Source organism: Lepeophtheirus salmonis, chromosome 3 (assembly GCF_016086655.4).
Source record: "Lepeophtheirus salmonis chromosome 3, UVic_Lsal_1.4, whole genome shotgun sequence".
Lineage (NCBI taxonomy): Eukaryota > Metazoa > Arthropoda > Copepoda > Siphonostomatoida > Caligidae > Lepeophtheirus > Lepeophtheirus salmonis.
Window position 1 is genome coordinate 47742915 of NC_052133.2, and position 24668 is coordinate 47767582.

Sequence of the window (24668 nt, forward strand, 5' to 3'; positions counted from 1 at the left end):
CGGTCGTGGTGTTCACTTCTCCCTCTGAAGTAAGCATTATTCCCTATCTTCAGTGTTTTAAAATTGCATAATAAAATAAATATATCTTTCCATGTAACAATACTATTTTAAATGTAGAAAGCTCTCTTTTTATAACAGTAATTCGTTTTCTCCCCTCAAAATCATATAACAGGCAGTTGATAGTAACAAGGAGCTTAATTTAGTAATACCATATGTCTCGCTCCTGCCTTCTCCTCGCGCACTTTTTTTCGTTACAAACATGTTAACAATAGTAATGACGTATTATAATAATGTCATTCATCTTGTAATGTTTATTATATGAAAATGTGTCTGAAATTATCTCGCTGAAAATAAGATCACTCGAATAAATCATCGTTCAAATAAATGTAGCTAAGATGAAACTCACTGAAAATAACCTCGCTCAAATGATCTGACGCGAATATATAATGATAAGAGAAGAGAAAATGAGTATATAGTACAAATTTGCTTGTATAAGTTAAATTGATGAGTTAATTTTTATAATGGGCTAATTTTTCTAGAGACAGAAATATACTGCATGTTGTATATGGACTTCAAAGAAGATTCCAAAGTCAGAAGGAATAAATGTAATTATATAATGTTTTCTTCATCAGTGCAACTCCATCTGACCAATTAAAGGAACATTAAAAAATAATAGTAATTTGGAATTTTATTTGTCTCTTGTGAAAAGTAAACATGGAATCTTTTGGGTGAAAAAAAAGCTGTGTTTCAAGGAGTACATTAAAGATAGGAAAACAATCAGTCATAGGGAAATGTGAAATGTACCAAAAAATTAAATCTAGAGGCCGGATTTACTTAAGTAGAGAGGCAATCCTTAAAGTAGCTGGAGAACATCCTCTGTTTAGGGAAAAAATTACACGAAAAGTAAGCTAGAGTTCATCATTCAGAAAGTGATTTTAACATTGATCTCTTAAAGAATGAACAAAATACAAAATATCAACAATCCTTTTTCCTTTTCTAATTAAAAAAAAAATATATATTTTACTATATGTTTTGCTCATCCCTACAGTAAGAGGTCACTGATGCAAGGAACATTTACTGATGATGGACAATTAAATAAATAAAAAAAATTGGACGCCGATGGAATTTCAAAATCTCCAATTGTTCACAAAAATAAAATTATTGGTAAAAATTTCATATGTTAATTTTTTTTGAAAAAATTGCAAAAATTAATGTCACATCTTTTGAAAATTAAATTTTTTAATGAAAAATTTCAAAAATTCACAGTTATTCTCAGGAAGTTAATTTTTGTAGAAAAAAATTTGAAAAATTTTACTACCAAAAAATTTCAAATATTTAATTTTCTAATAAAAAGGAAAAATTTAACTACCAAAAAATTTCAAATATTTAATTTTCTAATAAAAAGGAAAAATTTCAAATATTTTCTTTTTAATAAAAAGTAAAATTCCTTCATTTGGGAGGGGTTATATTATTTCATAACCTAAAAAAAAATAATAAATAGTTAAATGCCAGTTATAAATTAGTTTTGAAATTGCAAATTAAACAATATTTTCCTGATGCCGATTTCAGAAAAAAAAACTCCCGATGCTCCAATTCCAATTAATCATCCCATTAATACCATTTAATTTTTTCACCAATTCAGTTTCTTGTGAGTAGTTCTATTGATCACTACTATGAATTTCTCAGGTTTAAAAAAAGGAATAGTTTTGATGTACGAGTTCCTCTCTATCACAAATTGTCCTCATCATCCATGGCATTACCACGCGATTAAATACAATAATTCATGATTTTGTATTTACTTACAAAAAAGAAACTTCTTCATTCTAAACTGTTACATTATTTCGCGCTTATGCAAATTTTACCTCTTTGTCATTGTAATTATATGAATATAATTTGTATTCACAATTAATTATAATTCCGCTTTTGAGAGTCGGTATTTTTCCAAAGGGATTTCAAAATGTCAAAGAATAGTAAGTATTATTGAGCGTAACCAGCAAATCATTCTATATATATTTCAATTCTATATAATATATATTTAATGCAATGTAGATATTTTCTTAGGTTGTATTAATTTTATTTTGTATGAAAAAGTTGGACATGATAACTTTTTCAATTGAGACTCAGTAGTTTGAAAAAAAAAGTAGTTAGAATCGACTTAAAAAATATATATTTTTTTAATTTAGTAATAAAAAGCTTGGTTTTTGGTTCTTTCTGCAAAAATAAATCAAAAAAATTAAATTTCAAATATTATTTTTTTCTAAAAAAATTCAAAAATCCATAGTTTTTCTAAGCTAATTTTTTTTATGAAAAAAATTTCAAAAATTCACAGATGTTCAGAGAAAATTAATTTTTTGAAAAAAAAAATCAAATATTATACTTTTTGAAAACAATTTCAACAATTCATAGTTCACAAAAATTAAATTTTTCAAAAATCCATAGCTATTCACAGAAAATTCATTTTTTATATACTTCCATGTATCTATAATTCCTTGTTGAAAAAGTTTTCTTTGAATGGTTCCTGTCTTCAAATACCATTTTTGTCACATTTATATCTATTCGAAAAATACCCTTTTTTTGCGAAAGTCTCTTTTTGTCAAGGGATTGGGAAGTTTTATTTGTAAATTTATGACATGGAATTTCAAAAGTTTGATTAAAGTTGCTTTCATAAGTGATACAGAAGAATATAATCCTGATTTTGGATTTTGAAGAAAAACAAATTGGAGCCCAACAAACAACTTTGGATACTCAAACGATCAGAAAGACTATAAGGACCTTCAAAATGAATCAAATAAGTATCCGAGCTTACTCCTAAATTTGATTCCATGTGGGTGAAGAAATATAAATTTATTAATGTGGAGTGTCAAAATAGTAAAAATAGCAAAAATGTAAAAATAGTTGAAAAAGCGATCATAAGGGAAACTGTTAATAAAATAAGTGACAAAATCAAAAATATATTCCGTGGAAAAATTATTCAATATTGCTGAAGGGTATCAAACTTTTATGCATATTCCATAACGCGTATTTTTAATATTCGTTATGGTATCAAACAAAAGCTGCAGTTTCGATGACCTTTGAAATTGTGTTTAATGATGTCCCAATTGCTTTGTCTAAGGAATGATAGAATACATATATTTTGTTTAGATATGATTAATCTGCTGATCTCATCCAAATCTTCAAATTCAAAGACAAATTCCCTCTCTATTGTTGTAGTCCTTTGACTATTTTTAGAAAAACAACGTCTAACAATGTGAACAATACAGTTCGAGAAAATCGACAATGACAATGCCAGCAAGGCTTTTTGTGCCACGCTCATATTTTGAGTGAAAAGATAAAGGTACATAATCAGAGTACAAAGGTAAACCCCAGTACCAAAAAATGTTCAAATACATATGAATTGATTGCATGATTTACATATAGATGAAATCAAGACTAAAATATTTGTGATTTGGCTGTAAATTGAAACTTTCCCCAGAGTGATCTTGCATAAGAAAATTAGGACTTCAATTGAATTTAAAGTGCAGATTTTTCGAAATTTGCCTCTCCCTTGATATTTTCTTTTCTTTTAAATATATATAAAGGAGCGGGGATTAAATTGTCGCCAAAATATTTTTCTACAAAAAACAACACAAAATATACATTTTTTAACTTTTTTTATTGAAAATCAAAACTATGACGAGCATATAGGTATAGAGTAGCCATTCCTTCGATATAATTACCGTTGGTATCAATAACGGCCTCTGAACCGGCCGCAGGCTCTTCTGACCATCTCATTGTCCATGTTGCCGAATACCTCCTTGATGGAGTCCATCAGGCTGGCCTTGCTATGGGGATGTCTGTTGGTATGTCTCTCGACATAGCCCTAGACAAAATAGTCCAAAGGATTAAGGTCGGGAGAGTTAGGAGGCCACAAATCTTGGTTACGACGTCATAACAGTTCTCGGTTAACTACTGCATGGATATTTTGGACACATGGCAGAGTGCTGAGTCCTGTTGCCACACCCAGGGCCTGTCTCCGGCCTTTATGGACCTGGTAGGGTCATCCTCAACCATCTTCTTCACCTTGTCGACAAAGTCGGTGTCCCTGACCTTCCTGTCGGCGCCCTCCTTCTTGGGTGCCCTCTTTATGGTGGCATCAACATCCCAGGTGTCCTATAGCTTCTTACGGATACGCTGAACAGTCCGTAAATTCACTCCTAAGGTTGAATCAATCGTTCAATTGGAGATTTCACCTCCATTATTAACCAATGCCATGACTACGGTGGACCTCGAAAGCTCCTCGTTCCACTTATAGCTCTTTATCTCCTCATATGATGCGGCATGATGCTAACTGAACTATGTATCGTCAGCTGACGAGAATAGCTTTCCTATTTGGTAACCAGTTGTTTATTTGATAATGTCGTCTTCAAGTTATCAAGGTTTAAAGTAGGCGACAATTTGATCCCCGCTCCCTGTATATATATTTTTTACAGAAAAACTTATCTTAATTTTAGTATTTATTCAATATGTATGTCCCTACCCTGTAAGGCTATCACTGATAATATTATGTATAGAGCATTTTCAATTAAAGTCAGCATTGTTGATGATAACCTAATCAACCAAGTTCCTTACTAATGAATACTTTATTTCATTAAGACTAGAGTAGGATTTTGGGGGGAACTTCACATACTTTTGGCCAACTTGTGCCCCCTCCTCCATAGGGGCTAGTGACGCCACTACCTGCCGCCAGTATGCTGAAAATAAACTGAAAAATGATGTTGTAATAACACTACCATGACGTTTTATTAGATAAGCTGCGAGCTGTCCGATGGAAGGAAATAAGATTAAATCCCATTCCATCCATACTGGGCGGTCCATTGAAATTTGAGCACTTACTAATTCAATAATTAATGAAGCTTAAGTCATTGAAATTAATTCATAATTCGATTTATTATAGATAAACAATTATTTACAAAAAAAAACCACAAAAAAAACCAAACAAACTGGAGATCTCTAGCTTATTTACAAGTTAAGAAAATGACACTTGAACGTGATGGACGTATTGGCTGAGTTGGCGTCTCCAGAACCACTGTATACGCCGTCAGCAAATCCGAAACGTAGTAGAGGAAGAAGTACTCTATTAAAAAGGCCAAACTGGACCAAAAGAGTTAAAGAAAACAACCCAGACCAATCCCCTCTAGTTCAGGAGGCCCCATGTAAGATATCTCGGGATTTGACACCAGATTGTCCAGAGAGATATCAAAAAAGTGTGTGAAAAGAGTCTTGTAAGGTTGGAGAATCACTTTTGATACCAGCAATGAAAGAAACCCATCTCCTCTGTTGCAAGACTCTTTTTTGTAACTTTTGGCCCCCTACAACCCTAATCCCAAATCCCTCTAAACCACATTTTGGGTGAATGTCAAAGTGAAGGTCTGCAGTGTCCGTCATCCAAACACCGAGGCCCCCAAAGCCACTGTCACCCAGCACTGGGACGCTATGACAGAGTACTACAATTCACAATTGTACTGAGATATAAATAATATTCATATGCATATCCTATTTATTAATTATACAGGTAATAATTATATCCCTGCAACAAAATAAGTCCTACTTTTCATGGAAAGTGTTTTTTTTAAGCGTAGATTTTTTTTTTTGTGAGATTCTTAATAGATTTATTTATCACGTAATTAAGAGACCATTCATAAAGACATCGTTTCTTTAATGTATAACAATACAATATATATCTTAGACTCCAACATCAGTATATATAGAATGAGGCGTATATATATATAAAATGTTTGTCACGCCCTGATTAAGTCCATTTAAAGTAATGAAGTTAAATATGATGAAGAGAGAAAGTTGGAAAGAAAAGAATGAAAAGTCTTTTAAATTATGAAGATAATTTTTTATTACTGTTTAAGGGAAGACAATACATACATACTATTTCATCACTATTTTTAAATGGTGAATTGACAAGTAATTACCTTTATTGTATACGCAAGGGTATCCTCAGGAATATATATATATACAAGGTTAATAGAAATACGAGGTTAGACCATCATATAATCGGGCTTGCTACAATTTTCAATCTGATGTATCCTACCGACTGCCTGCCAAGACAGGCAGATTTTGACACAACACACAACCACTCATAGACTATGACGTCATTATTGATAGAATTTTTAATTTAATGTATTCTACCGACTGCTGGACAAGAAAAACGGATTTTGACAGAACACGCAACCACTCATCTACAATGACATCAATATTAAAAGCGATGTGGAAATCAAACATAAGTCGTAGACGCGTTATGGTATAACCTTGTATTTCTATTAACCTTGAGAGAGATATTTTTTGGGGAAGGGGGGGACGGGCTTGATTTTTGGAACTTTTTGAAAAAAATTTTTGGAAAAAAATTTGATAAATCAGATTCACAAAAATTAAATTTTTTGGAAAAAAATTTCAAAAATCCAGAGGTCACAAAAAATTAAATTTTTTGGAAAAAAATTTCTAAAATTAAATTTAAATATAAAAAGTTTTGGAAAAAAAAATTCTAAAATTAAATTTAAATATAAAATTTTTTGGAGAAAAATTTCAAAAATCCATAGCTGTTTACAGAATCTGTCAACTTCTAATCAATAATATGAATTCCTGTAGTTTAGTGTCTATTTGAATCATAAAATAAGTTTAAGATATAAAAACGTAAGTAAAATTGACCAAATTTCCGAAGAAATGTAAACTAAGTTTGACATCCCACCCTGAGAGCTATGTTAAAAAAGCCAACACGGTTTTTGGCACAGTGATAGCCTTAGTTATGTAAAACATGTTGCTAAAGTTTCATATTCATAAGAGTTGGAAATCTTTTTTATTGTTGATCAAGTACTCTCTAGTATATTTCAGATTTAAAAAAAAATCAAAATTGAGGTCAGAAGAAATTTGGACTTCATTTTTGGAGTCCTCGTACCTCAAAATAGTTAAGTACCCAATTTTATGAGGTTTAGCTCTTTTTGAGCAAAAAATATACACTAAAAAGTAACGTCCAGTAATAAGACATTAAAGCAACGTTGAAAATTCTGGTCTGGGACGAGTATTATACTTCAGAAACGACTCAGAATTATGGCACACTTAATTTAATCATGAATATGAGTTTGTGTGCTAAAAATCATCCAAATCTGAGAGGGTCGGGGGACATTTTTTATTTATTTTGTTGGATTTGACATGGAAATCTTACGAAACGTCTACCAGGATCTGAAAACCCTGAAACAATTAAGGAGCGTATAACAGTGATTGTAGAACCTGGAGCTAAATATTAAATCGTTTCTCACCTATTTCTGGAAAATCAGAGCATATTGCAAATGAATTATTTTCATTATTAGCTGTATCTGAAAGTCTTGATTCAATTATTGGTCTTTGCTTATTACTAGAGTTGTAGGAAATATGATCCGAAGCGAGTATTATACTTTTAATCGTTGCAACCTGAACAGTGTTTTTATCTTTCTCTAATGCTGTTATTATTATATATTCATTATTGGTGAGAGAATATATATAATGTACGTGTGCTCAAGAATGATCGGGAGTAACACTGAGGATTTGTTGATTTGATAAGTCCTTGTGGAACTCGAAGTACTGAGTGATCCATTAGAATCAGAACACTTTGAATTTTAAACTTCAACAAGATATATGTAATTTATTTTTTAACAGCAGAATTTCAACAAAATTAATACTATAAATAGATGTGTGTCTGTACTCTCTTAATCCTTAATATAGCCGCCTTTAACATCAATGATGGCTTCTGGGCAGCGGTACAAGTCCTGGCACCTGCTGTGGATGTAGTCCTCTGTCATCGAGTCACAGTATTGGCTGACAGTGGCTTTGAGGGCTTCGGCGTTTAGATGAAAGATACTGCAAGTCTTCCCCTCGACATGCACTCAAAAGATGCAGTCCAGGTGATTGGTATCAGGGATGTAGGGGGGCCAAATGCGTAAAAAGAGTTCAAAAGAACTCAAAATAGTCTTACAGCAGAGGAGATGGATTTATTTCATTGCTAGTGTAAAAAGTAGCCTCTCTACCCACATGAGGCTCTTTCCATCCACTTTTTTAATGGCTTTCTGGACAGTCTGGTGGGAAATCCTGAGATCACTTGCGTAGGCACTCATGGACTTAAGGGGATTGGCCTTGGCTGTTTTCTTTAACTCCTCTGTCTCCTGTTTGGCCTATTTTACAAATTCATTCTCCCTCTCCAACGTTTTAAACTTACTGACGGCGTAAATGGTTGTCCTGGAGACGATTACTGCTTGGAGCATGCGAATGGAAATTGGTGGATCACGTTTAAATGTCATTTGCTCTATCTAGAGAGCTCAGATTTGCTTTGTTTTGTAACTAATTGTATATGCTTTAATAATTCGAAATATGAATTAATTTCAATCACTCAACATTAATTAATTATTAAATTAGTAAGTGTTCAGATTTCAATGGACCTCCCGGTATAATTCCTCCCTATGTCCTTGTTAAATACAGTATTTTTATCTATTTCCTTCCTCTCATAACTAATTGTAGTGAATGTAATAAAACGCTAGGACAGCTAAGCAGCTTAGCTGCTCGTCTACCAAACATTTCTAAGTTGTCGAAGTTACTATGGTAGTTTTCGGTTTCTTTTTTTAAATAATGAAATTTATAACTCAATTTATCACAGTCTTTATTTATTAGGAAATTATGTGGACATTTAAAATTAACAAAAAATAAAAAATAAAATATTGTAAAACACATGGTTGAAATCTCTATAGGTCAATATCATATTTATATACAATATATAACTTGTAAATTGATAGTCCATATATTTGATATTGTATAAGTCATCTACAGTTTATTTGAATCCAATGGAATGTTTTTTAAATTCCCTCCGAATAACCAACCATCCCATGAGTAAATTGGGGGTCCTAGGGTGCTGCAGTACTTTGTTCTGAAATACATTTACAAAAATAATCAGTCAAAATAAACGAATATGTCAAAAATCAGGGCAGGATAATATATATATATATTTTTTTTTTTTTGGGAGTGGGGAGAGGGCTTGGTTTTTGATTTTTTTTTAAATCCAAAATTGATAATTTTTCGTGAAAAAGTTTAAAAAATTAATTTTTTGAGAAAAAATTCTAAAATCCATAGCTGTTTACAAAAAAAAATAGATTTTTTGGACAAAGCTTCAAAAATAAAATTTTAAATATTATTTTTTTTAAGAAAAATTTCAAAAATCAATAGCTATTTATAGTAAATTAAATTTTTATGAAATTTTTTTTTATAAATTCATGGTTATTGTCAAAAACTTAAACTTTTAGGAAATAAATTTCAAAAATCAACAGTTTTTTAGAAAAAAATTAATTTTTGTTAACAAAAATTTCAAAATCTACAGTTTTTCCCAAAAAATTAAACTCTTTGGAAAAAAAACTTCAAAAATTATATTCAAGTATTATTTTTTTGTATAAAAAGTTCAAAAATCCATTGATTTTTATAACAAATTAAATATTTTGTAAAAAAAAGTATCAAAATTCAATTCATTAAAAATGAGATTTGTTGCAAAATATTTCAAATATTACATTTTTTGAAAAAAAAATTTACAGAAAATTAAGTTGATTTTTTTAAGGGGGCTTAAACCCATCCAGGCATCCCCTGTAGACACCCCACCTAATGTACACAAAAAGGATTTTTCTCAAAATTGTGTCTGGAATATATATATATTGTGTAACAATTTATATTAAGAAAAAATATCTTATAAATCCTTTGAAGCCGATGCAAATTGCACTTATGATAAAGCAGTAAAAATTCTTCGTCTGGATGAAATAATTATAAATAATTTAGAACAAAATCGGATAAGACATCCTAATTTTTGTATCAATAGATTGCCAGCTGTATGTATTTATAAAGGGATGGGATTTTCGTAAAGCACGAGGAGAAGGTGTTATTGAATAAAGCCCTTTGTAATATTCAAGTATATTCAACAGTCAACACCCCTTAGTGGACAAAAAAATTATCCCTAAGCTAACATATTTGGGCAAATATTGATCATGGGGCCACTTGGCTTATAGCTTTGTTGTGAACAACTCCTTACTGTTTGGGGGCATTTACAATGTACCTACCTAGGTTAAAAGGTTTTTGAAATTACGAACACAAGCTTTATGTAAGGATGCCATTATTGTAAAGAAAAAATAAGCACAAGAGCGAGACATAGTGTATTACTAAATTAAGACCTGTGTTACTATGAGCTGCCTATTATATGATTTTGGATTGAGAAAAAATTACTGCTACAACGAGAGAAACCATCTACATTTAAAATGGGATTAGTGCGAGTAAAAATATTATAAAATTACATTTAAACATATTATTATTTTATTATGTAATAATTAAATTACACCAAAAGTAAGCTGAAATTATTATTTCAGATGGAGATGTTAACATCATGAGTATCTATCAAATAATGAAAAAAAACAAAAACGATAGCACCAATCGTTTTTCTATTTCTAAAATAATTGTATTCTTTTTTTACAAAAATCCCATCCCTATTTATAATATAAATTGAGCATTTTATCATTTTCTTGATTATTTTCAAGTTTGTATCTGTGTTAACTTTTCACTCAAATTTAAATTTCACTTACGAAAGCAATTTTTTATCCTCTACCCAATACATCAAATAAAAGTTACACATTTCATCACTCCTGAAATAGAAAAAAGTAGATATTTGTAAGAAAGTTTGAGGTTTTAAAAGTCCTAGTAGGAGAACTTACTTTGTACTTCCAACCCAGACTGCATGATCCTCGAAATTATACATTGTACATCTTGAAGCAAAGACGTCCCCCTTGGTTAATGTCGTATTCCTTGTCTCGTAAAACATCTGAGGAAGTTGAGGGTTTTCCTTACCTATGAGCGTCCAACTATCCCCCTGATTCTCTACTTTGTAACCCGAGACGACCTTTCCCAACTTATGTGTATGCACTCGGAATGCAAAAGGATGTATGACAATGTCATCTTGCAAAGCGCAAGATACATCCAAGTGTGTCTCAGAGCCGGAGGGAATACGACCTCCACTAGAGGTGTATATAACACCAGCAGTTTTGGGTTGGGATTCATCAGTGAAATGGATATTGACACCAGATTCGTCCCCTTCTTCTGGAATATAGTCCACAGATGCGTAATGGACTTGAAGGACCAGATACTGTATTGCGTTACTTCCACCAACTTTGAATGATACACCTAATATATGTATAATATAAAATAATGTCGAGGACATGAAATATATAAAATCTAGGAAAAGTCCCGTAATCAAATCTACATATTTTCAAGGAGGAATAAGGAATATTTGTCTTTCTTAACTTATTTTATTCAGGGGCGTTACTATGATTTTTCTCGGGGTAAGTTTTTTTTTTGACAAAACCTTTGACAATATTGACAGAATATTTTTTGACATTTTTTTTCAGGTACAAAATTTAAAAAAGGCAAATTTTAACAAATGACCATTCTTTTAGAATGTATTTGACACATAAGTTTTAATTAGATTTGACACAAAATATATTCATGGTCTTTTCGACAAATTTGATTACTAGAGTTTAGTCAGGTTTATTCGATCTCCAGATATGGAATCTAATTTCCAATAATCAAATAAAAATATATGAGTTACAATATTAAAAATTATTATTACAGTCCAGAAAAAAGTATAAATATTTTCTTAAAAAACGTTAACTCGAAAATAAGAAAGAATCCACTTTTATTTCAAAAAGGAGATTGGAAATTATTTGATTATTCGTTTGAAAATGTATATATTCGATTATTTTTTATTTTCAAGGATAATTTAACTTCCTTATACGTCACTAAGATTTTTGTTTGTGAGTTGACCAGCTCAAGGTGACGTTTCTTCATTTTTATTAATGAAACTTTACAATTACTTTTTTTATGTCTTAAACCAAAAAAGTTATAATTATTTTATATATTTATAGAAAAGGCAATTCATTTATGTATTATTACACACCTCAATGGTCACAAGAGGTCTGGAATACACATTTTACATACTAAACGATTGCTAAGCACAATAATTTAGAATGTGGTTACAATTCTGGAGTTTTAGTCGACTAAAATTATGTTTATATTTCAGTATTTCTTAAATTTTCACCGAGGTAACTACGTGTAACTTAAAGTTATTCTTGAAAATCGGTACGATTCCAATTTTTTCCTGGTTCGGCCTTTAGTGATTTTTTCTAGACAAATCAGGACCAATATTTCGATCCAATTGTGGTAAGAAATCGTGTACCAAAAATAAAAAAATGATAAATTGTTTTCCGATAATATATAAGATAATTTTTTTGCCGAATCAAGCGCTATTTTTTTTGGTGTAAAACAGTCATAGACTGGTTTAGGATTTCAATATCGAAACCCAACACTTTTAGTTACAACACTGTTTAGAAAGAGGCATATGTACTACCTTGAGGAAGGGTAAGATTCGTAGCATTTTTAGCCCAAGCATAGACCACCTGTGAACCAGTTCCACAAGGATATGTGGGCCAAATATAAGAAAATTCCATTTTGTTCATGGATCCACAATTGTAAATTGGTTCCATGCTTCCAGGTGTTTTGCAGCCATAGATTAGGATGTGATGAGCTGTTTTTTCATCTGCCTGTGGCTCATATCCAATTATATCCATTTCCTAAGATTAGGGATGAAAAAAATAAAATAATAATGACGTAACATACATAAATATCTTACATTCTTGAAAACTATTTCATATTTGTTGGGGATATTTTATGTTATGTATACATAATTTGTTATTTTTTAAGAATGTATTGCTCGTCTTCGATTACTTACGCTCTACCCAGTATTTAAACGTCAAAGTTATCATGCCATGTTATATAACTCTTTATATATTTATACACGCTGTTATTATGTCTTAAATCATTTTAACCCTGAGTTATTAAAATACTTTGACCCTGAGCTTTCAGAAATGTGTAGTTAGCATGTATTCCATGTTTTTTACAGATTTATGTCTTGAGAGCACGAAATACCGTTTTCCGGTGATTTCAGTGGGATTTAAACATACGGGAAATTTCCTAAGAAGTCTCGCATTTAATTATTTCATAATATACAAGGTTGGGAAGCAAAACGTTGACTTTTAATTAATGTTCATTTTCTCATTAATATAGTAAGGTTTATCAATTATTTTTGGACATTCTTGTGTCTAGCCATATTTTTTGCATAACAAAAATATAATAAACATTTTGTCATCTCGTCATTGTGAGTAAGCAAAAATCCAAAAGGCAGAGCATTTCATATATCCTAGATGCTGAAGTTGATGTGGCAAAGATTATGGACACTATGAAGTGATCTATGAGCCTGGTTTTCAAGATAGCCAAGATGAAGAATGATGGAGAAGAACTCTCCAGGATATCAGTAAGGGGAAGGCAAAATTTAATAATATATATTTATTAATTTTTGGATTCTGATCCAAAGGGATATGGCCCCTTCCTTGCCAGATTTGAACCCGTTGGACTTTGCAGTGTGGGGCACTTTGGAGAGGGAAACTAACAAAACTCCACACCCAAATGTGGACACACTGAAGGTCGCCATAGTGACTGCCTGTGACAACTTGTCTGATGAGTTTGTCATCAACTCCTGCAAGGCCTTTTGGCGACTTGTCAAGGCTGTGATTGATGTTGAAGGTGGTCATATTGAGTGACCAAATTTACGAAGGTTTTTTTTGCAAATTTTGTTATTATTATTATTGAAAATAATAAAAATATTGATGTATTTGTAAAGTTGCTAATTTCCTACAACAAGGCCCGCCAATCCCCTTCTTTATAGGAATTGGTTCAGTGGAAAGGAAAAAAATAATAATGACCAAAAAACAGAAACAAAATCAACACCATGTTTGTTGGTGGCACAGGGCTAAAATAACCTTAATATGGAAGAAGAAGTAATCAATCCAAGAATAATACAATCAAACCCCTTTACAACATGGTCACAGAAGTGGTTTCGGTATAGGCTGGCAACATCCTCGATATACAACAGCAAGTCAAATAAAACGGACCGTGGGTGTTTTTTCTGCAAAGAAGGAGTAGAATCTTCGTCCCATCTATTTTATTTTTGTGATCGAGTGAGACCTCCATTATCTATAGTGGAGAGTATCATTACTTCTCTTCTTGTAGGTCTGAACACAACAATCTTGACTCAATATACTTTTAAACTGATACACAATTTATATTTATATTCTATAAACGGGACATCCACCCCATTTTTTTTAATAACTTTTAAATATTTCAGGTTTTTTTAAATAACTGGAGAAAACTCCATTTTTTAATAATTTATTTTTTTAAATATTAAAGAAACTTATCAACTTCACGTTTACTGCCCATAACTTACTATTTTTTGTTTGTTGTTCTGGATCCGATTGGGTTAGGGAGTCCAAAAAGGGGGACCCACAGGATCTAAAGAACAACTTGTGCATGATTAGGGATAATGAGTAAAATTAAGAATATGACCATTGATGATACAAGCTTCAAATGAATTATTTCTACTTAAAATTCTATAAAGAAATATTTAAATATCAAAGTATTTATTATTGATCCCGTAATTTAAAAAAAAAATTATCCTGGAATCCTGATTAAAGAAAATTTCACGGGAAATGAGAAACCCTAATACTAAAAGGTACTACTCAAAAAGCAATTAAGTGACAAATCAATTTAGTAAATAAACCCAGAAAGGGCTCGACTTGTACTTGCAGTTTAAGGACTTTTCCTTTCCCCTACATAAATTTATTTCTACTAAGTTAAATAATACTATGCAATAATATTTTCGCCAACTGGCTAATAATTACATTTATTATTGTTATTTAAGCTATAGAATACGAAAATAAAAAAAAAAAAATATTTTAGAGGCAGGAAGATTTAAAATGTATTATTTTTTTCTTCATATCCCATGTATTTGATTTGTATTTATTGATTAAATGTAAGTAATAAGGTGATCACTATGCTCGGTTTTTTTCCTCAAGTTACAGAAATTGATTGGTTTTTCTTCTGGTCTTAAAATTCAAAATTTGGGCAGGATTGAACAATATCTCGTTATGGGGGATTAACATTAAACATGTTGGATTATTTTCATTTTATTGCGTAACATAAGCAATTGATATATTCCTTAAATAACACTGATCGAAAATAAGAATGTACAAACATTTTATAATTGTCTATTTTTATGAAATTTAGAATTTTCCTCAGTATATCAAACCTCAAGACTATGAAAATTGACTTAATTAGATTTAATTTCAAAACCCTTTCCAAATTTATTAAATATTCAATAAGAAAATTAAACTGAAAAAATCAATCAAAATAAAACTATTTTTTTTGACAGAAAATCTGTTTCAGTTATAATATGAGATATATTTAGTCTTAGCTATAGTATTATGTAATTGAAAAAAATATGAAAAGAATATTATCTTCCAAATAAGTTCCTTCATTTTATTTTGTTTTTGTATCATTAGATCCATATTGTTGGAAATGAAGTCAAGATATCATAATAAATATTTTATCTTTCGAATGCTGGTTTGTTTTTTATCAATTTTTTATTACTTTAAATTTTCATTTATATAGTTATTTTATTTCTAAATATAGCTTTAAATCAAAATTATAGTCTAAAACATGATTTAAAACAATAGGCTATAAAGACCAAATCAACTATGATTGAAAATTTGTTTTTGGTCATTTTTGTAATCTATGGCTTAAATAAGATTAATAAAAGGGAATTTTAGACAACGGGCACTCCAAGACGTTAATTTTTTGATCATATACATGTTATTTTAAGCACTCTTTCTCTCTCTCTTCTTTTTTTGACCAACTATGGGCGATTTTTTAGAGTAAGCATAATACTAATAGTTATGAAATGAAAGAGGTAATTGAACTAAAGTAACCGTATAATGAATTTCTTAAGGAATTACATTTTTTAGCAAATATTATTCATATGACATTAAATAAATTGATCAAGAAAAAAAAAAAAATCTTAATACATTCATTACACAATTTTTTTAATTCATTACCTTTTTAATTTTATAACTATTATACTATTAAGTTAGTCCCAAAAAAAGTCAAAAATAAAGAGGTTTCATGTATAAAATGTTCTTTGAATATTCTATAATGACAAGATTTAGGGTTTTGAGCGATTTTTTTTTGGACCGAAATGTGCAAAAAAAAAAAGATCTAAAATTTTGAAAAATGAGCACCCAAAAGATCAAAATTGAGCAATTTTTCATTATAGAAAATTACAGTTTTATAATGATAATTTAAAATAATAAGTATTGTATTATATATATCATATTTTATTAATAACCTTTGCTATAATATATCAACAAATCAAAATTATAGAAATATTTTTTTCGGTTAATTTTTCCCTTCAAACAGTATTGATAATTTTAAACATAGTAAAAGACTATTTAACGTCAACATTAGTAGTTGAAGAAAATTTGAATTTCGTGAGATCCTCAGGAGTCTTGTTATGAGGAGTAATTGTATCATCACAAACACTATATATACGTACAACCGTTTCCATTAATGGAAGATCAGGATTTGCAATTTGGTGCAAAAGTTATTATTTGTTTGAAGAATTAAGATACACCCCCTAAAGCATGCCCATATTTGAAAGTATTAAACAATTTTGCAGATGGTACGTTTTTTGTGTCAAAGCCAAAGTCCACGAATTATTCCCCGGAGATGGAACTTTAATGGAAAGAGCAGTATATCTTTCTGCTGCAGCAATAACACTTTCTCTCAGCTCCTGAGGAAGCAACACGTCATTATTTGTAACTCTGTCAGTTATTAAGGCTTTAGGGTTTAGTAAAGCAAAATCTAAAGCCTTGGTTTTGTGATGAAACTCCTCTGTTCCTTTTGGAAATCCCGAACAAAACAATACCTTTATCAAAGTTAGTTTTATCATGTTTTAATCCTTTTATATTTAACTTTACGAGGGACTTTAAAATTCCCACAGCGTGACCCAAAAGCATGTACAGTGCCATTAAAATTTTTACTACAATCCTTGCCTGGCATAAAAAAAACTTAATTATTCTAGCAGAGGTTTGGAATTGAGGAGTAAACTTTCTGCCATCCTTTATTCCTCTCAGAGAATTTAATATCTTTTTTCTCCAGTGTTCTGGGAGCTCTAACAGCTTGATATGATCATCGTAAATTTTTTTCCCTACATCTGATTGATTAGTAATTTTCGTTTTAAGATGCCAAGGGCAAGGTATAATGTGAGCATTTGCTGAGGAGAAACTTGAATCTTCCGTCCATTATTGATTGCATATTCCTCCAGAAATGTAAGATCTTTGAGGTTCGAGGAAAAAAAATACTTTTCCCTCAATTTTGCCGGATTATATTTAATAATGAATGTTCCTGATATTCAGGCTAGAATTTCCAGATGATTCTATGTGCAGCAATCCAATCATGAGAAATTACACCGAGGTTTGTATTTGTGAGATCTGTTCCCATCGTTATTCTGGAATATATAGGTTGGTTATTTTGCCATATTTATAATTATCTTCCTGTCAATTTTAGGGATTATTTTTGACAGAAGAGAAATATACTTGTACTCTGGGTCTTTCAATACCTTATAAATAACTTTTATGAAAGAATCTTGGTAATCATTTTTTTCTTCTAATATGGCGTTTTCAGCAATCCTTGGAAATGTAGTAACTGCCTAAAGATTCTAAGGTATTATTTGGATATTATAAAGGTTAATCCTGAAGATTAAATCCTCTTCACTTACTCAACCTCTGATTAATCTGGGAACAAACACGATCCCAACTACGCAGTTGAATTCCATCCCTATCCCACTCTAGGCCCAGAATATTAATACTTGTTTTTACCCTGTAAGTAATTATACTGAGCTCTTGATTGGGGATCCCCAATCCTATGGGGAGAATCAATGTCTTCTTTTTGTTCAAGTTTCGGCTAGATATCTTTTTAGCTTGGTAAATTAATTCATCAGCACTTCTATCCTCTTGATTAACTGGGGCTCCAAGTTAGCTTCTATAGTTAATGCCACATCGTCTGCATATTGATCCAAGATATTTTTCAGGGGTCTAGGAATTTTACTCCAAATCCACTAAAAAAAATTTGCATTATAAACCGCGCTAGTCTTTTAATGGCGGCTATAAACAGGAGATGAGCAGACGGGCAGCCTTGTCTACAGCTCCTTTTAAATAAAATTGGATCACTCCATCAATCGAAATTGATGATGTATCCTTGAACAAAAGTGCACTTAGCGGATTAAAGAAACTTTTTAGGGAGCAAACTTTTTACAACAAGAAAAAAATTGAGAAATAGATTCAAAAGCTTTTTTGAAGTCGATCCCTATGATAGCAGCAAACTTGTTCTTTGATTTAACAGAATAAATCCCAGCTTGAATATTTCTCGAAATATCTGAAATTATTATGTGCTTTAAAAACTCTTTCTATGCCTTTCCGTTTTTTTTAAATTTCAGATAGACTGCATTTGTTCTGCCAAAATGCCAGATAAAATTCTATAATTTTCATTAAGAACCATTATTGGTCTTCAGTTCAATTCAGAAACAATTATGTTACATTTTTTAGGAATGAGGACTAATCTTCCATTGGTTAAAGATTTAGGCATTAAACCAAGCTTTTCCATAGCTTTACCGACGTGCAAGAGATAAGGTGCACTTTCCTCGGGGAAAAGAGTAAAAATGCCCCAATAATACCATCAGGACCAAGTGCTTTTTTGCATTTGAGTTTTTTGGCAATGTAGGTCACTATTCGCTCCTTGGATAATACTTGATCAATCGAAGAAGCCTCGAATGATCGTTCCCGTACAAAATTCAACCTTTCAGTGTCAACAATTTCTTGAAATTTTCTATGAAAATGATTCAGGACTGTACTTTTTATAATTTTTCCGCTATAAATGATCTTTTTAATAGTTGAGGCCTGATAATTAACCTTCATTGAAAGCAACTTTATTCATTTATTTTGATCATTTTCCACACTAACCTTCTTTTCCATATGAGCCTCAGCAACTTCTGAGATTCTGAAAAAGTTGATGGTGTCAGTAGTGTAAGTCCGCGTAAGCAATTAACTTTCCCGAAGAATTTGATCAATTTTTTGTTGATTTATTTTTTTAATATTCCTTTGATTCTTCACGTATTCTAAAGCAGTCTGTTGAATAATGTGACATATTTTAAACGCTGCTTAGGTGGATCAATGAAGAGGGTTGAATCCAAATTTCTGTTCAGCCTTTTCCTGAATTTTCCTTCACTTAGAATGCACTAGAGGAATCCAAAATATCTTGGTTTCCGGCAAACTTGGAATTCAAGCTCCACTAAATAATGGTCTGAAGATGGTTCAGGCCCTTAAAAGGCCTGTTTCATTTGAGAGAACAGATAAGGGGAGACGTGAGCCAAGTCTATTCTTAGTGATTGTTTGCCTCAATTTCTTTATGCAGTCTAAAAGGTTAAATCTTATAACTAAATCATTTAAAATTGCTCTATTAGGATAATTTAGGATTGTCTAAATTGACGTTAAGATCTCCAAAAAGTTATAAAGGAGATAAATAATTTTATTCATTGTTTATGAATTTACAAGTGAAAATTTAAGGCCATTTGACATATTGCCTATTTTAAACCAGTCAATTTTTTGGGAATATTCTTTCAGGCAAGATATATCATTGAATTCATTAAGTTAGATTTAAAAATGGTTTTGTGGCAATGTTTCGAAATGAAATAGAGTTAGGTAAATTATTTGACAAATTGTAAGGAGTAATGAATATTCTAGAAGGAGGAAAAGTTTAGAAATTAAATACTATAAATAGGTCGATTATGGAACTTATAAGATTTTTGAAAATATAAAATTTTGTCGATCTCCCCAAACAAACCTACAAAAATATACAAATGTCCCTTTGGTTTAGACCTTTGTTTTAATGTCATTATTAAATTAAAAGTCACACAAAAGTTTTTGTTTAAAAGTTGTATATCAGCATAAAAACAATCTTTAATAAAAAGCAAGCAAAAGAAAAAATCCCAAATTATTTAGTTACTTAAATAAACAAATTTCCTCGGCATATTTGAATGAATTATAGGCTTTGTATTCAAATTTTTTGGATTAGTTAAGATACCACAGAATGTTAGTTATAGGTTAAAACTTATATTTGACTTAAAAGACTTTTTGTGGCCTCGTTATGACCCTTTATTATAAAATTTGTAGATTCTTTTATTGTGATGATGAATTTTGGCTACTTTAAGTGGAATTTGCAAGTCCCCCAAATTTATTGATAGAAGTTGAGCATAATATATCTAAGAATAAAAATGTAATCCACACTCAATTTTGAAGAAAACAAAACCTGGGGAGTCTACAGGATTAAATATGGGGGGATGCTTGGTTTTTAGGATTTTTTTTGGACAAAACCAAAAATTGGAAAAAAATTCAAATTAAATTCAAAATATTAATTTTTTGAAAAAAAACAAAACTAAAATATTAAAGTTTTTTTGTATAAAATTTAAAAAATTCACAGCTCTTCAAAAAATAAATTAATTTAAAAAAACTTTTTTTACATATTAAACTTTTGTGAAAAAACATCCAAAATTAAATTTTTTTGCAAACAAGTTTGCAATTTATTTTTATGGAAAAGCATATAGAATTTGTTTTTTGTAAAAATTTCAAAAATTAACTTTTAAATATTAATTTTTTTGGAAAAAATCTGCAATGGATCTCAAAAAAATCCACAGTTGTTGACAAAAAAATTAATTTTTGGTGGAAAATATTTAATAATAATGAATTATTAATTTATTTGAAAAAACCAAAAAAATTTCAAATTAAATTCAAAATATTACATTTTTGAAAAAAACAACTAAAATATTAATTTTCTTCCGAAAAAAATTAAAAAATTCACAGCTCTTCTAAAAATAAATTAATTTGAAAAAAAAATTTTTCACTTGTTAAATTTTTGCGAAAAAAAAAAATCCGAAATTAAATTTTTGGGCGCTACTTCCCCTCCAGCCCAACCCCTGCGGATGCCACAGTAAGTTGTATTTTGTTGACACAAGTATATTGTAATTTTGTCAAATGAATATTTTATTTGATAAATTACATAATTCTTTTTGTTCTTCAAGCCTCTAAATATATTTATATCCCATAGCGTAGGTATAGTACTGATTCGTCCCTATTAATGGAACCACAATTCACAAAGTGTGTTAATCAGTTAGCCATATTTGAGGATAAAAAAATCTTGGAGAAAGAGTCTTCACTGATCTCATATCTGGTTGTGGGTCTGAATGTAGACAGTAGAGTATTGATAAGGACAAAAAACTATCAATCAATAATATTTTTATCCTTTGTGATGCATTATCGATCATGTGATCGGTGAAATTTGAAATTAATCTTAATCATTGTACAAAACATTAATTTATAATTTTAAAAAAACCACTCACTTTATTTGCATCTAATTTATATGAAGTACAGAGATATGAATCCTCATGATTCGGCTTGGATTTAGGCATTTTTAGACTAATGGATACTTTTCTTTGCGAAGAAACAAAAGTTATTCCACCTATCAAAAGAATTATTAATATCTTCATGATGAGGGATGATGTAAAACTAATTTCACAAAGGAGGCATAAAAAGAAATCCTGTAAAAATAAATATATACATATTACTACGAGAATAATAATTTGCGTCAAAGTGTCCGACACACGCCGCAGATTTAACCTAGGTATTATTTTTGGATCCCAATAGGAAGTAACTTAGATTTTTAAATATTTTATTACCTATTCATATCCTACTACAGAAGGGGATTTTTATATATGTTGTATATTGCAACCTTTTACTCCCACAAAAAGTGAAAAAAATGCCTAAAATCTCTTGGTAGTTTGTCAATTATTACCAGCTGTGGATCTATTCTTAGTTTATGGACTCTGTAAAAAGAATGTACACAAAATTTTTGGACTTCCACCCTCCCCCAACCCCATTTTTGCATTTCGTTCACACAATCTAAGTATTTTATTATAGTTGAGGATGTTATTGGCATCCGTTAATTTTTCCTTTGTCCGTAAAACGCTAATCCTCTAATTTTATAGGTTCGCGGATCCGCTAATGCTAATCCACTAATTTAAGGCATTTTAATGCAAATGTCTGTCAAGTGACCCACACATTACCAAGGAGTCCGTCCATGTCAGAGGTTCCCACCAAGGGAGGAATTATGAATATTTAAGGGGAAACAGAGATGTGTCTTATTCTTGACCTAAAACTCAATTTGATTGTACAAATTAAGAGAATGAGTTAATTTTTATAATGCGATAATGTTTCCTTCTCAAATAGTGATATTATCTGTGTGGTTCATCATCTTTTCAATTTATCATCATGGGTAAATTGACTATACAATTAATACGCTCAGGCAATTGCCGATTTACTTACTTGGATGTCTATTCTTCAAATTTAAAATCCTAATTGTGCTGACGATATCAATTTAAAAAAATGGACAACGCACTCTGAAGAAATAATTTTCTTCAACTCAATATGCGTAGGACCAACCCCCGGTCGTTCCTAGAGAAGGAAATATACATTATGAATATGGACTTCAAAGAAGATTCCTATGTCAGATGGAGTAAACTCTTACTGTAGCCATATATAATCTTCGTAGCTAGTTGGATCAAAATAGATCACTAACTTTTGTAGTTATCCTGGTGAATAACAAACAAACAAAGGCAAAAATATAACTTTTTTTTTTTTTTTTCTTCCTTTAATTGGTCAGATGGAGTTGCACTGATTAAGTTTATGTTAACACTATAATATTATAATTACTTCATCTGACCTTTGAAGTACATATACATTAATTATATTTCATTATCTAGGAACAGCCGGGAAGCGAACCTACACACATTGAGCTCTAGAGAATAATTTCTTTTGAGTGCATTGTCCATTGAGCTACGTCGTTACTTCCGTTCAATTTTGTTGTGAAGGTATATATAGTATTTTCCCTACTACTCTAAATATAGGTGGCTCTCCTTTTTAATTCATTTTCTCATCCCCAAATCATAAAATAGGCACCTGATATTGACAAAGGTCCTAAATCAGTAATACCATAGCTGCCCCCCCCCCTTCTCCTTGTGCTTATTGTTTTCTTTGCAAAATTTACATCCTTAATTATAGCTTGTGTTCGTAATTTCAAAATCCCTCCTATCTACGAACGTACTTTGAACATTACCCCTCACGGCAAGGAATTGTTTACAGCAAAACAATAAACCAAGTGTCGAAACAAAGACCACGGGATCAATATTTGTCTACATATGTTGCCTGAATGATAACGTTTTGGTCCGTTAGGGCAGTGGTTTTCAAATAGGGGTACGTGTACCCCCTTGGAGTAATTGGATCCCCCTCTAAATTAAGGAATATTTGTTTTTACTAAAAAATTTAATATATGATTTTTTTTTTTCAAAAAATTTAATATTTCAAATTTAATTTAATCTTCTGTGAATAGCTATAAATTTTTTTTTTTCTCCCAAAAATATATATTTTTGTGAACAACTGTGGATTTTCATTATTTTTTCCAAAAAAAAAAAAAATTTTTTGAGAATCGATATGGATTTTTGGAAATTTTTTTCAAAAATTTTTAATTTTTGGATTTACTTTACAAAAAATCCCAAAAACCATGCTTCCCCCTTCCAAAATATAATCCTTCATAAGCCTCTGTAACTGAAGCTAAAAATGTTTTGTGCTTGAAAGGGGGTACTTGGGTTAAATAAATATTTTATAAGTGGTACATCACTAAAAAAAGGTTGAGAATCTCTACGTTAGGGGATGTTGACAATTTTAGTAATGTTTGCATATTACTCCATAACTAATAATGCAACTTCCATGAACTGTCCCTTTTAACTGAATTAACAAACTTAACAAATTAATTAACTTCTGCAAAGAGGAGAAAAAGTTTCATACTTCATTAGCGGAAAGAAAACAGTTACGTCATCTGTGGTATCATAACAGTCTGTTCGGGAAAAAAGGATATTAATTAGACAAGGAATCTACTCTAGGTAACAGGTGCGTTTAACACCTTTGTTTTAAAGTTGTAGATCACAGCTTAACAAGAGCTTTTTTGAATTCAACCAATCAACGTTCCGAACACTAATAGAGATTAAAGAGTGGTAGAAAATCAAGGGATGACAAAAAGTCAATTGTACATTATTAGAGGTTGTCATAATAAATGTAGTTTTCTTATGTTCTAAGCCGCTTTGAGACCTCTAACTTTCCCTCTCAAATTTTTTATAATGTATATAACTTAATATTTTTTAAGGTCTTTTATTTTAACATAAATAGTTAAAATGTCCCAACTTTCTTCTCACAACCGGTTGTAATGAAAGATATGTTTAATGATCAAGGATTCTCTGAGCGTTTTCACTGATGTCATACATAAATTGCGTCATAACTGAAGGAGACGCAATATTGGGTGCTCATACTCATACTTGATATTTTTAGTATATAAAATGAACATAATTCGTCAATATTGTAGGTAGAAGATTGTAGAAAACTCCTCAGACAAATTTACTCAAAATTGAAAAGACTACAAGTATAATGAATTAACTATTTGGAGTCATTTTTAGAACCGATCTTGATCCTCCCGATTGCCTCGAACATCCACTACATCACAACCGAACATCCAGACAATGTCTCAACTTT

General features: G+C 30.7%; 1 protein-coding gene across 1 annotated transcript; it reads right to left on the reverse strand.

Annotated features, from left to right (window-relative positions):
* Positions 1-8654: 8654 nt before the first annotated feature.
* Positions 8655-21622, reverse strand: LOC121115245 (peptidylglycine alpha-hydroxylating monooxygenase). The gene is made up of 5 exons (XM_040709444.2): positions 21431-21622; positions 12440-12662; positions 10752-11217; positions 10623-10682; positions 8655-8935 (listed from the first exon to the last, which is right to left on the reverse strand). The coding sequence occupies exons 1-5, from the start codon at positions 21575-21577 to the stop codon at positions 8833-8835; spliced, it is 999 nt and encodes a 332-aa protein (XP_040565378.1). The 5' UTR covers positions 21578-21622; the 3' UTR covers positions 8655-8832.
* Positions 21623-24668: the final 3046 nt, after the last annotated feature.

Coding starts and splice junctions, on each gene's coding strand:
- LOC121115245 (XM_040709444.2), bottom strand. CDS start 21,577: ATGAAGATATTAATAATTCTTTTGATAGGTGGAATAACTTTTGTTTCT. Junction 11,218..12,439: donor GAATCTTACCCTTCCTCAAG/GTAGTACATATG, acceptor TACATATATTAG/GTGTATCATTCAAAGTTGGT. Junction 8,936..10,622: donor GAGGATAAAAAATTGCTTTC/GTAAGTGAAATT, acceptor AATGTATTTCAG/AACAAAGTACTGCAGCACCC.